Genomic DNA, 14654 nt, shown 5'->3' on the forward strand with positions numbered 1-14654 from the left:
ATGCTTCCTACGTGTATTGGTTCTCTCGTCAATTTTGAAAAAAATTTCAAACAAACAATAAAATTTTAGACAAGCGACAAAACTTCAAGCTATACAGACAAGCGATCAAGCTTCAAGCGATATAGTCTGTAATCTTCAAAGAACTTCATATGAGCAATAACAGCTAAAAAAAACTTTGTCTATGAACTCTAAACGTACCGGCAAGCGATAAAACTTCAAGCTATACAGTCGGTAATCTTCAAAGAACTTCATATGACCTATAACAGCTAAAAAAACTATTGTCTATCAATTTTGGCCGTACAAAACACGTTGGCTACGTCATAAATTTATTTTCATCAAACATCTAACTATTTCTTGAATCTACTCTGTTCCTTTAGAAAATGTCTCAAGAGGCCTTCATGAGTCTATCCAAAGCCCATATGTGGGAACTTTATGTTGAATTGAATAAAAAGATTGATGAAAAGGAAGAGTTTTGTCAAAAATGTTATTACGAATTTTGAAAAAAAAATAATTCACTTCTACAAACGACGTCAATACCCACAAGAGCCCATCATCGTCAAACAGGGGTTTCTCCCCTGAAATGGTTGGAATATTTGTTCTTGGTTGTATTTTTTGCAAACTTATTACTACCAATAACGTAACACTTCCCCTGGACATCAATACGTGCATATCGAAGTTCGACAACCCGGGAAAAAATCAACGTCTTAAAAGAATATGAGCAGAGGAAAATAACGTCTCTGATGATTCAAGATTGCACATAAAGTCAAATGAAAATGCGGGCATTTTCGCAGAGTATCTTGATTTGTTTGAGCTTTGTTACAATAACTTTGATCCCGATATGGTGACAATCTGTGAGATCATTCCGCTTCTGAATAGGCCACAAAACGAAGCAAAAAATAAAATAAACGAGTTCAATCAGCTGTTTCCTGAGATATTTGACAATCGAGAGTATTCGAACTACAAGGTACTTCCTCAACCAATTTATTTCAATGATAGCAACTGCAACCTACTTCACAGTGACAATCTCTATCTTAACTACACGAATGGCATCCCATTTTTAATAGCCGCCCTCATCTTCTCAGCCGGCTATATAGCGCTCCTATTTTTTTACTTCGTCGAATAAAAAAATGTTTCGCTTTACCTCATTTTGCCGCTTTTTCAACATTTTGCGTGATATCTTTTTGACTTTTCTAGGCTAGTTTCTCTCTTCTCTCATTCTGCTAAAAGTGATTTTGAACATCGGTTGCTCAGCAAAGCAATTCAAAATGAACAGAGTCAGTATAAAAATTGAAGTCAGAAATAGAAACGGGATAAACCCATAAAGCCCAATTTTAGATGCCAGCTATTTGAACGTGGTTCCTATAATTATTAGTTACCTCTCTCTAATGCTTATTGGTATTGATAGTAGCCCCTGTAGCCTCTCTCGAAGAAACAGAAGTATGTTCAACTACGAAATGCCATCAAAATAAATCGGACTTAAAAAATGTTTTTGTACAAAAATCTTTTTTTTTCAATATCTATTCTTTCAATCCCAATCATGCTTATTGGAATCAACGGCGGCTATTTTCCGGCAATCTGCCGTGTATGTTTAAAAAATTCAGCTGCTCTCTGTATTACCGCCTTTTTCAACAGGTATTGTTTAATTAGCTCCAAAAGCAGATGAAAAACCGTTTGAAACCAACAACAGTCACATCGTCACCAATCTTACAATAACTGGAATTAGTGTTAAACGCCATCAAAGTGACAGTTTCTACATTATCAGCCATATTAAAGACAAAATTGCGTATTTGACGTACAAAAGTGTTTGGCATATCTCATCTATTAACTAATATTCTCTGTTAAACTAATTTCGTTCTGATAATAATTCTGGTCATACAAACTCTGGCGTCAGAAATATTAGAACCACTATCACCTAATTAAATTCGTTCCCAACAACATAACGTTTTGTCATTTAAGGTGGGAGAAACGCAACGCATTAAAACAGCTAATTGTGGACACTGGGGCAAACAATATCTACGGTCTGAGTGAGACCTAGATTACATCGGACCATGACCACAATTTATGGGAGTTCGATTCTGAATCATTTAAATGTTTTTGCGCAGGTCGCGAAATGAAAAATGACAAGCACACCAAAAAGGGGTGGAGGCGTTGTGTTTCTAATTCCTAAGGTTTTCAATCCCATGCTATGACGCGATTTATGCATAAAAGAAGCTAATCTCGAAAACATTTGGGTTGAATGAAAGGCCATTTCGTGGGACAAATTCATTGTTGAATTGTATAATCCACAAAAAAGTTCAGAAGCACTTTTCTAAAGTTCAGTAGCCGTTTTCTTCACCTATTTCAATAGATGAAACCGCCTTTCAAAACAAAAATTTGTGTTAGGAGATTTTAACTTTAACTGTCTTCATGACAAAGAAAAAGTCAATAGATACTGTTTTAACGACATACAACTTACGAGTCTCGCAACATCCAAGTCAAAAAGTTAACATCCAAGTCAAAAACTGGAAACTTGTCTTATTAATTACATCATTACTGGTTGTTCAAGGCTCGAGAGAGCGCAATATCATATCTCTGAACCTGTTCTCTGAACAGATTGTTTTGCGACTGTTCTTACACTGCATGAAACAATAGAAAAGCGTAAACCAGTAAAAAAAAAATTGATAGTACAAAGTCTCAAAAGCTTTGCATTGCTGTCATCGCCATTATTTGGGCAAATGTTCTACACTTTTGATGATCCAGAATCTATCTTTCAAGAAGTTGTTAAGAGCACATACAAAGCCATCATTTGTTGCGCCCCACTGAAGACTCATTATTTACGGATAAACAAACATTCATTGAAAACGTTATTGCACAGTTGTTCAATAAAACAACAAACGAACAGATATTGGAACTTCATTAATGACACTTGAAACAAAATTGAAGTTATGGGGCTGGTAGAAAATTTCCAAAACTCTCTTTGTGGTTTTCACGAATCCCGTGGAAATAGTGAATCTATTTAGTTATTAATTTTTAAAACTTGGTGATTAGTTTACCCAAAAAGTTGCCCGATCACTTAATCCTAAAACCACTTGGTAACTCAAGAATTCCAGCCTTTGCTCCAAAAGATGGTGCGAAATTTTGGGTAGATCTTACAATGTGCACTCCAGTTTTTTTTATAGCTCATTTTAAGCCAACAAAATTTTTATTTGAATGAAAACGGTATTTCATCGCCAAGGAATTTTGGTAGCAAAATTGATAGCAATGAACTTGCCTCAAGTGTTTGCTTGATCCATTTAAATCCTTTGACTCAATCAAAAATGATATACTGTAACAGAAACTGCACTCATTGGGTTTTTGAAAGCAGCGCTCTTCAATTCATACAAGCATTTACTCAACAACGACTGCAGAAAGTTCTGGCGAGTAACACAGAATAGGGCTGGGTTGAACTTTACCAGGTTTGTCCGCCATGGAACTGCTTGGACCTTTACTTTTCACTATTTACGTCAATGATTTGAGCAGCCACATCAATAGTTAATGCAACGTTACTCAATAGGAAGATTATGCCTTAGTTTACGTTTCCTGTATATATCTTGACGTAGCGAACAAAAACCTTTAAGATTCTGTGGAAATATTAGCCTGCTATTTTGATAGAAGTAGTATAAATCTTAACATATCAAAAACAGACTTCCTCGTTTCCTTTTGCAAACAATCCAAAAATTATGTAACCACCATACTTTCTATAAATATTTCTGGCGAAAAGTTGAGGATGGAAGATGCCGTGCAATACTTAGGAGTTCTCGACAAAAACCTAAACTACCATGCGAAAGTTTAGAAAAAAATTACTGCGAAAATGGTGTGTGGAATGAAAGTAGTTTTTGCTATCGAGAGTTCTTTCCGAGTTCATACCAGAGTTAAACTAGTGCACTAGTTTACTAGTTTTAGTCATCTCCATTATTTTGCTGTCCTGTTGAGTGGCATAAAGCGTTCTCTTCTAATTTCATTTAAACAGTTGAACCCCCCTTTTTCTACTAACAAGAACTGGAGCGAAATAAGTGCCTTGCCTTACATTTTTGAAAATTAACTTTAAACAAATTTGAAATACCATTGTGTTGAAATTGATTTGAAAACAAGGATGGAATTGGAAATCAAGCTGTTATTATTTTAAAACACACGTTTTGCTTTTTGCAGTTTTTTAAATTAGCGGTTCTCAACAGTCCATTTCGCGGTAATTTTACTGGGATGGCTATGGTTTAATTAATTTCAGATTTAATTACTATCGAACGAAGTTTGAAGCAATTATTGTAAACGTGTTTGTCTTTTTTAACGCAAACTTTTTCTTTGACCGTTTTTACACTTTTCTTCTAGAGTATTCTTTTACTACTTGAGTGACTTTTTCACGCTTGATTTCCTCATTTTTGAGTGACCTAAGTTGCTCTATTTTTGAGTTAAAGTTTGTTGTAATATAAAAACGATTATGAGCGAAAAAGAAGAATCGTCATTGTAGTTCAGTTGGTAAGACATTGGACTTGAAATCCGGGGTTGAAACCCCTGAGGGGTCGTGTTTTTTGCATCCACAAAATATGTCTAAGCTACAGCACCCCCTCTAAGTTAAATTGCCCCGCCTGTCGTTCGAGAGCCATTCATCCGACATTAGTCAGTGTATGTGTTTTTTCAAGTACTAATGGCTATCAAAGCTTTTTAAAAAACAACTTTAGACCAATTAGATTGATAAGAGAAACACCTAAAGATAGATGTCGGAAATAATGAAACTTTTGAATTAACTCGTCTTTTATCAATTCTCTTAACCATTCCTTTGGATTCTGGTTGACAATTGGATGCGACAATATCAATAGTTCAAGTTCCGTTTCAATTAACACGCGAAACGAAACACAAACATAAGTCCAAAAAGAGTTGATTTTTATATAATGGTTGTTAATTACCAAACCCCACTTTCTGATTGATACTTTTTATAAGGCAGTTTAACTGAATGTTTTGCTTGCACAAATTAATTAAAAATGGATCAAAACTGGTTTTCAGACGTTAATTTGCCTACCGCTTACTAATTTCCCCCTATGTGTTGGCGGCGGAAAAATTGACTTCCTTGATTATCTATTTTTTTGGTAATTGGGTTCTGAGATACTATTAAATTTTAATTTGTCACATTCCTGTTTTAATTTGTTTTAATTTACTTCATTCTATTTTTTAGTTTTGGGATCTCTATGAATTTGTGGATATTAGTTAACTGCAGGAATTTGTTCACAATTTATGAATGTGTTAAAAGGTGCTGCTGTTTAATTCGCTGACTGTCTTACTATTTTTAACAAATCCATCATACAAAAGTTTTTTCAGCGGCTTGAGCCAGATATCATAACTCCTCTTTTTTAAAAATTTGGTTTACGCAAACCCACAAATATCAAGTATTATTACCTCCGGCACTCTACGGCTTTCAAAAACGCGCTCAATTTTCAAATAGCTGAAAACACATGTTACGACCATATGGCAGTACGTTTACTTTAAGTCTTTCATTAATGCTATTTTGACTGAGTTGCGCGGGTGACGTCATTTTTCGGGTAAGTTTTTTGTTCGTTTGCGTTTTTAATTTTTTTGTCTTCGCTTACCTGACTCTCAAAATGACTTTCTCTCTCAATTGATATTTGCGTACTGAAATTGAATGAGATAGTGTCAACTGAGTATATGTTACTGTAAGGGAAGGTTATTTGAGGGAAGTTAATAGAAACAACACATGAGTCATACAATTTCTCTTAAATATAAATGCGAAATCTCAGCATTTAGTAAAAATAACAAATTTCCCTTCAGTCTTTTGTTATTTGATTCTTGAGACTGCTGGTCTACGATGATAAGGCAACTATTTTCTGGTAATATGTTGGTTATTGATTATTTTTAATTTGGCATTAAGACGGAATATCAGTGTTTTTTAGGTTCAAGATGAGGTAGCTTGATTGTTTTTGTCATAAATTCCTATCTGTATTGCTGTTTAAAAAAGGTAAAATAAGTCCAGCGTGTACCTTGATGTGTTGCTGCATTTTGCCATTGTATTTCTATAAACCCGCAAATATTTTTTTTACTATTCTTGATACCATAATTGTTAGCTGAGTTTTAATATTCTTTGTTGCCTGCTTTATAAACATCAGTGTTTTGCAAATATCAAAGATGTACAAAAGTGGCACCGTTTAAATCAGTTTTAATATGGAAAAATGATGTGCAATTATAAATTGTGACAAGATTCTTCAATGTTTTTCTATAGATTTTTCCATCTGAAATGGTTTTTACGATTTTTTTGATGCAAAATTAAAAATGTATCTTTCGTTTATTTAAACTTTTATAGGATTCTTCGGAATATAAAATTTTTACTAAACAGAAAAAAATTTGGCGGCTTAGCTTGCTATAAAATCGTGAAATTGCTTTTATATGTTCAATACATATCTGAAAAATACAGGACTATATTATTACGAATATATAATAATCATATTTTGCTTAATTGTGACTTGCAGATTTTTTAGCAGCTGGAATTCGATGTATAATTTTTGTGTTCAAAAATTTTTGCCAAAATCATTTAAGTAATTCGCGTTTTTATAGTCGATTTTCATGTTGAAAACAAATCCTTTTCTATTAATAGCCGCGAAGCGATAGCGGTTATTATTGCGGACATCGTGGTTTTTACGACTCGAAGAGGAGTATTGATATTCTACAGGTTTTTTTTTAGCAGAAAGCAAGTTCGTTCATGACTTTAATTTTGACTTCTTTATATTCGAGCTTTTACCTCCGTTTTTGATTGTTGACTTCTGTTTTCGAACATTGGACTTTAACAATAGCTTAGTTTGTAATGTATAGCAATTGGTAACAGTTTGTAATTCAAGGTGAAGAGGTCAATTTGAGAAAATTTGATCCCATTTAACTACCAACCCCCCCCCCCCAAAAAAAAACTACCCCCATCGCCCACGTACATACCAACGTACCTACCCCCCCCCCGTACCTACCCCCCCCCAACCTACCTACAACCCCACCACCACCACCTACCTGCCCGCACCTACCAACCCCCCCCCCCCACCAGCACCTACCCACGCCCCTGAACTGAAAAAATTTTAACGCTTATGTTATACTGGTCTACTATTTTCGTTGTTTCTAGTGTTTTCTTTTCGATATTCTGATTTTGTCCAAGTTAGGTTAGAGATTTTTTTGCACGACGATTCGAGTCGTTTCCGGTATTCTACCGGCTATGTTTTTAATTCGTCGTCTCCATCGATGATTCTTGCGACCATTGGCTTTTTCAATTTCAGTGGCTTCTACTGCTCTGCGGTTAGAATTGATGTCAGACTTACCTCACTAAAAAAATGACTTCTGAACTCACTTAATGAACTTTAAATTTCATGAACATTTACTAGTTAAAGATCAATAGTGTGCATCTAAGTAGTGCCAAACGTATATGCCCTAATTCTCGAGTATCAGAGTCTTGAGTTTTTGATTTCGAATAATAATTTTGAAAAAGCTCTTAGGGCTTTTTCCTTAAAGAGCGTATGTGTCTCATAAAAATGACAGTCCGAATCTAACCCAATAAGTCTAGTGGTATACTAAAGGACTGGTGGTCAATCTGTCTGTCTTATTTCTTTAGTTGTTTCAATTCCATGGAATACAAGCGTCTATCGCGGCTATTTTCCGGCAATCTCCCGGCTATTACTTAAAAGCTAATTATCACAGAGCCTCTTTTTGTTATATTTCGATAAAGTTTATTTGAGGGAGTAAGACAAATATGATTGTTGCGGTCATTATGAGAGGTCCAATAGATATACCCAGATGTCGATGTCTTGCAATTGACATTGAAGTGTATGCAGTAAAAATTTGGCTCTCAACTTTTTCCTTTCACGCTTCTTATCGTTACCCGGAGGCTAGGGGCACTGTGGTAATTGCGCTAATAATCAAACATTTTTAGTCTTCGACTCGAGCTCTGGAATATACTGCGTGCAGTGTCCCTTATCAAAGGAGTTAAGTGGCTTGTCAAAAGACTGCTAGTCTTTTTCCGGCTAGCCAAAGCACCCACACCATCTGAAATGGCCTGGAGTGAAGGCAGAAGGTTAAGTTCAAATACTAGGGGATCTGAAACAGGAGCGTCTGTGAACACTCCCACCAACTACTCGGGTCTAATGTTTCTCGCCTTTGTTATTGGAGGCCCATGGTTGCTGTACAAAGTGATAAAGTCATCTCTACACCAAGAAGCTGCGAAAAGTTAGTTTGTGGATATTTTAAAGGGATAGTAGATTGCTAATTTCGAATGAACTTTTAATATTACGTACATTTAGTTTTTATATACAAGGTAGTTTAACAGTTGGGCAGATTTTGTTTTAGATTTTAGAGAGAACGTCTCAATGTTCCTAAATGTTTCGGCTAATTCGGCGTTAAATGTTACCAGTTTCAGCGAAATTCGTCCATGTTCTACATTTGATCAACATAGAAAAGAACGTTGGAATTGTTGGAGTAGTTTAATCAGTGCTTTCGAATCTTGTTAATTGCTCTCCAACGAAGTTTGTGGCAATTATATTTGTTCTGCAATGTTTTTCATTTTTCGCATGACCGATTTTTTGTCTGACCCTTTTGACCCATCAGAAACGGGATGAATAGATAAAGCTCCGTGGACATTAAGTGGCTGTGCGGATCCCTTAGAGCCTTACGCGTTGCTAGTCTGTAATTATGCGATTAGTCAAAACTGTTTTGAGGAGAATAATTTATGGTGTGCAGGGCGGTTTATTTAGATCGCCCCGCGTCCAGTTCTCCCAAGTCTAGATTAAAGTGGCAGCCTCATTTTTGGGCTGTATGTTATTGGGCTCTTGTCAAATGCTCTCGAATAAAGTCTGAAGCAATTGTAGTGAGCGCCTATTTCCGATTGTTAAATTTTCGACTGACCAACTTGACTTTGCGATGAACTTTTTAATCCATGACGTGTTGTGCGGGATCTAAGTTGATCCACCATTCCGTTACTATTGAATTCAAAAGTAGTCATTTTTATGCCTACAGCAGAAAAAATTCTTAGAAACAGCGTAAACTTAAAGGCTGGTTTCAGATACTCCTTTCTTATATTCGTATTTTTTGTAGTTTCTTGGGAACCAGGTGTTTTACCAATCGATTTAGGTAACAAAAACATCCGCTTTTATTAAGGATAAGGATTAATTTAGCTGCCTATTCAAATAAAAGGTGCAAATTTTATATTTCTGTAGTTGTTTTTCGAATTCATTGGTCAATCGGATCATTGATAAGCAGTTGCCCTCATCTCAGCGAGCTATTATTGCGCATCTATTTTACAAAAAAGGTTGGGATTGTTTGGTGCTCTGTCTTTTTACAGTCCGAAGAATTTGGATTATTTTGATGCTCTTTTTTGTAAGATGTTTTCAAACCTTTTTCCATGACTTAGAGCTTTTGAAACCGGAAAAATAGGTACAACTCTGCAGTTAACAAGTTGCAATGGAGAACATTTTGGAACAATTTTTAGGTTTTATTTACTTTGAGTGACCAACTAAACAGTTTTCAGTTATAAATGGATGACTCTATTTGGGCTAATTTGGGCTAATGGATGACTCTTAATGACCCCTATAAATTTTTGAGGTTATAATAATCACAAATTTCAGCAACTTTTTCAAATTTTGCTATTTTTCAAGATTTTGTATTTTAAAACACGTTCATTTTCAGTTGCTTTTAGTTGAAGGAGCAACGAACCATTTTGTAAAGCTTCTAACTATAGTGATGAATAGATGCTAGCATCACAGAAGCTATTTTGAAAGTACTTAAGATTTTTAGTAGCTTTCAATTTTGAATCATTTTTCTGTTTCTTGATCAGTTTCTGCCCTGTTTTGCTGGTATATAGTGTGAATTTCTATTGTAGCCTTTAGCTATGCCCTTTTGTAGATTTGGCAAGAAGTTGGCGGTCATGATAAAATTAGTGTCTTTTAATGTAACTGAAGTATTAATTAATTTCAAGTTTAATTTTTTTGTACAATTTTGTTGTGCAGTTTGTTGTTGCTTTTGTTTCTTATCTTCTCTCTCTTGCGTTGTCCTCATCTTCTGTTTGTCAATTGAGCAGTTTTCAAGATTTCTTTTTAATTTTTTGCTTTGTAGTCCACGACTGGTCCTGCTAGGTTGTTTTACTTCGTTGAAAAAAAAATGATTCGCTTTAGCTCTTTGTCGCTTTGACCTTTTGCGTGAAATCGTTAGTTTTATTGTCCGCTCATTCTACTCAGTGCTTTTAAACAGCAGCTGCTCATTAAAGCAATCTAATCCAAACAGAATCAGTATTAAAAATCCCGCTACTTGAAATTTGTTCTGATAAGTCTTAGTTACCATCTCTAACGCTTTGTTATTGATACTAGCCTGTGTATAACTCTATAAAAAACCGGAGTATTTCTAACAAAGGAATGAAATTAATAGTTCACATCGATAGTTCGCACTTTAAAAGTGTGCATTACATCAATCAGCCTTTTTCCATTTCTTTCTGGCCTTTCAATCCCAATAGGGATAGTGGAAATCAATGGAGGCAATTATCCAGCAATCTGCTGAGTATGTTTTTGTTTCTAGTGGTTTTTTAGAACCTGAGTTAATCATTGACATAACCAACCGTGTTTTTTGTTAAATTGTGGTTTTCAGCAGCTGCCCTCCACTCAGCTGGCTATTATAGAGACCCTGTTTTTTACTACTGAAAGGGGCGTGAGTATTGGTGTTTCGTCTTTATCTAATTTTTTGTGTGTGTGTGTGTATTTTAAGCAGGATGTAAAAATCAATGCCCCCTGTGAAAACTAAGTGTTTAATTTAAACGACTGAACGAATTGAATAGCAGAGATAAGATAGAGTGGTTTCCTGTTCCTCTAGTTTATTGAGAGAGATCCGAGAAAAGTGGGCCTGAAAAATTTTTGCTTATCGAGGAATTTTTTTGATGGCATACGGCTTTTCAAAGCAGTTTTTTGTGTAACTCCAAAATCTTCTGTCAGAGGTATTTTCAATGATCTGATAGTGCTGCGTTTCGGAGCACTTTGACCTTCAGACGGAAATATTTTAAGTTTAGATTCAATTTTCAGTTATTTTACCATGCGTTTGCTTTTTTAGCAGTCTTTATTTTCTCGATCTTGTTATAGTATTTGGGAAATTGTGATGAAATTAGTTGTCTTAGCTTTTGTGGGGGTCTTCCAATTTGATTGATGTTCTGTGTCTTTATCAAATTCTGCCCTGTTTTGCTCGTATATAGCCTGAATTTTTATTGTAGCCTGTAGATGTGCCCTTTTGTAGATTTGGCAAAATGCCGGTCATGATGTAATTAGTGTTTTGAACGTAACTAAGGTATTAATTAATTTCAAGTTTAATTGTACATTTTTTTCTTGTTTTTGTTTAACTGCAATTTTTCGACCTGTTCTTCTATTTAAAACTGTCAGTTAATCAGTAAAATATCTTGATGCTGGATTCTCAAATTTTTTAACACAAAAATGTTTCTGATGACAATAATACTAATATTAGAGATTTTTTTAATAGCCGCCGTCAGCCTCTCAAAAGGCTATTATTTAGGTGCTCTCCTCTTTGTTTCGCTTTACCTTTTGATCACGTTTTTCGTTTTACATCAGTCACGACTTTCACGTTTGACTTCTGACTGGCCTCACTCACTGTTTCAGCTGAATGGTTTTTAAGTCCATTCACTCAATGAATTACGCAAGATAGTGAATACAGTCCAGGTCAAAAGAGCAAAATCAAAAGAGACGGGATAAACCGATAAAGCCCGGTCATTAAGTCATTAAGAATTAGGTTATCAATGTCCATTAGTTTTTGCTAGCTGACATAGGTATGAAGCTTTTTATCTTTCAGTTTAGAAGTTGAATTAAGTATAGTTTTAGAATCCAGCTGAAACTGCACGCCGAATTAGAACTTCTATGACACTGAAAAAAGAATAGAAACAAGTTTGGTCAGTTTATCTCCTTTTTTGTTTCACTCCCGATGTGCATCAAGCGCGTCAACGGCGGCTATTTTCCGGCAACCTGTCGGCTATCTTTAAACACTTGTTTTTACAAAAATCACTTGTGGTTTTCGCTTCTGCTTTTTGCCTGTCTCCAGAAAGATATCTGTGAAATCACAATTATTTTCTTGTTTTTTTCCGGAATTCAGTAGAATATTTGTTGGTTCTTGTTACCTTAAAACCGGATTATCTGAAATACAAATTCTGTTTTGATAATTCTCAATTTGCGTAGTTTTTTGTTTGGCTTGTGTTGTCCAAGTCTTCTGTTAGTCAACTGAGGAGTTTCCAACGTTTCCATTTAATTCTTCGGATTGTAAATCACGACTTGTCCTGCTTCGTTGTTTTACTTCGTTGAAAAAAATTGTTTCGCTTTAGCTCTTAGCCGCTTTGACCTTTTGCGTGAAATTGCTAGTTTTATTGTTCACTCATTCTACCCAGTGCTTTTAAACAGCAGTTGCTCATTAAAGCAATCTAAAACAAACAAAATCAGTATAAATCTTAGTTATCATCTCTAACACTTATTGTTATTGATACTAGCCCTTGTATTCCCTCAATGAGAAACCGGAGTATTTCTAACGAAGGAATGAACTCAAAGTAGCTCGAACTTCTCAAAGTAATCTATACATCAATCAGTTTTTTCCATTTTCTGGCCTGTCAATCCCAATAGGGATAATAGAAATCAATGGCCGCAATTATCCAGCAATCTGCCGGGTATGTTTTTGTTTCCGTATTAGTTGCATATTTAGACGAAATATTTAGATTCAATCAGGGATGTTTCTAGTAATTTGCTTCAGTCCAACGACATCTTGGAGGGATCAACTGTGACTGTTTTCTGACAAAGTTACTGGTTTTTAGTACCTGAGATAAACATTGACATAACCAACCGTGTTTTTTGTTAAATTGTAGTTTTCAGCAGCTGCCCCCATCTCAGCTGGATATTATAGCGAGCCTGTTTTTTACTACTGAAGGGAGCGTGAGTATTGGTGTTTCGTCTTTTTTGTTTAATTTTTTGGGTTGTGTTTTAAACAGGAGGTAACAGTCAATGTCCCCTGTGAAAACTAAGTGTTCAAACGACTGAACGAATTGAATAGCAGAGATAAGATAGTGATTTCCTGTTCCTGTAGTTTATTGAGAGAGTCAGAGAAAAGTAGGCGTGAAAAAGGTTTGCTAAGCAAGTACATTTTTTGATGGCATGCGGTTTTCTCAAAGCAGTTTTTTGGTGTAACTCCAAGATTTTCAGAGATGTCAGAAGTGTTTCCTCCAACGATCTGAAAGTGATGCGTTTGGCAGCACTTTGATCGTCTGAAGCAAATACTACGTTTAGATTCAGTTTTCAGCTATTTTACCATGCCTTTTTTTGCTTTTTAGCAGTCTTCATTTTCTTCAGTTTGTGTCAATATTTGGGGAATTATGTGGTGGAAATTAGTTGTCCTAGCAGTTGCGGAGGTCTTCCAATTTGATAGATGTTTTTTAATTGCTCTCAAACGAAGTTTGTAGCAATTAAGATAGTCCTGTCGGTCTTTTTATGCGATTTTTCGCTTGACCGATTTTTCGTCTGACGCTTTTGACTTTTCTTCCTCAAAAACGCGAGAAACAGGTAGCGCCCAGTGCGCATTAAGTGCTCTTTGAGCCTTTCAGCTCTGTTTCAGCTCAAACTGTTTTGCAGACTTATATTTATGGTGTGAAGGGTGGATCTTAGAGGTTGAAGACAACCCCATTGTTGACCCCCCCCCCCCCACCGCGCTGTTGCCCCCCCATCTGCCCCCGGTGCATTCAGATTTTTTGGACCTCAAAGGTCAGAAAGCCTTCGTTAGAGTTTGATAATAAGTTACTGGAAAATTTTTGTTGCTTATGGATTAATTTTCATCTTTTTAATCTCACAAGTTGTTGCAATTTTTTTAATAAAACTTTTTTGTCATTTCTTAGGTTCTTTTGAAATTTTTTGTCATTTCTTAGGTTTCTCTAGCCTCAAGAGCCACGGAACTTCCTCTAGGGTTTGATAATATATTACTGCATAGTTTAGTGATGTAATGGAATGTTCTTCAAGATTTTAATATCACGAATTTAAGCCTTTTTTTAAAAAAATATTTGCAATTTTCATGTTGTTGATTTTTTCCGGCAACAGAGGCGCTCGAACTTCCTCCAAGGTTTGATAATAAGCTACTGCATAGTTTATAGAGTTAATTCGATGGTGATCAACTTTTTTATGCTCCATTTTAAGTAATTTTTGGAGAAAAGTTAAACTTTTCAATTTTTTGGAAAACTTATGTTCCAAGTGTATTGATCTTTATGAGCCCGTGAAACTATTTCTGGCTTGAAACAGGGATATCAGATAGTCTCTTGAGACAATGAATTGGTTCTTAAGATATTAATGTCTTGCGTAATGTCATCTTCTTTGCGTAATGTCCTCATCTCTGATCCTCATTATCAATGAGTTATAGTTGAAATGTTTTTTTATCATAACTTATCTAACAGGCACTTTTTAGGAAACCATTGTTAATTGCTCCCAGCTTAGCGGGCATAAATCTTTTATGACCCCCAGGCACACGTGCTTTTTTCTTACATAGTAACGTGCTATATAAAAACATACAATTGGTAACTGGGGGTCATAAAAATACACTGAGGGGGCTGAATCAGAATAAATCCCAATTTTTATTCACAAACTGTTTTGCGGATG

General features: G+C 35.4%; 1 protein-coding gene across 1 annotated transcript in view; it reads left to right on the forward strand.

Moving 5' to 3' along the window:
- Positions 1-14654, forward strand: part of LOC142335302 (putative protein-lysine deacylase ABHD14B) — a 568842-nt gene that overhangs the window by 543609 nt on the left and 10579 nt on the right. Inside the window, exon 4 of the mRNA XM_075383750.1 lies at positions 7928-8220. Coding sequence (XP_075239865.1) covers positions 7928-8220 — 293 coding nt within the window. The remainder of the gene's footprint in view (positions 1-7927; positions 8221-14654) is intronic.

Source organism: Convolutriloba macropyga, chromosome 1 (genome assembly GCF_964194025.1).
Source record: "Convolutriloba macropyga chromosome 1, txConMacr16.3, whole genome shotgun sequence".
Lineage (NCBI taxonomy): Eukaryota > Metazoa > Xenacoelomorpha > Acoela > Convolutidae > Convolutriloba > Convolutriloba macropyga.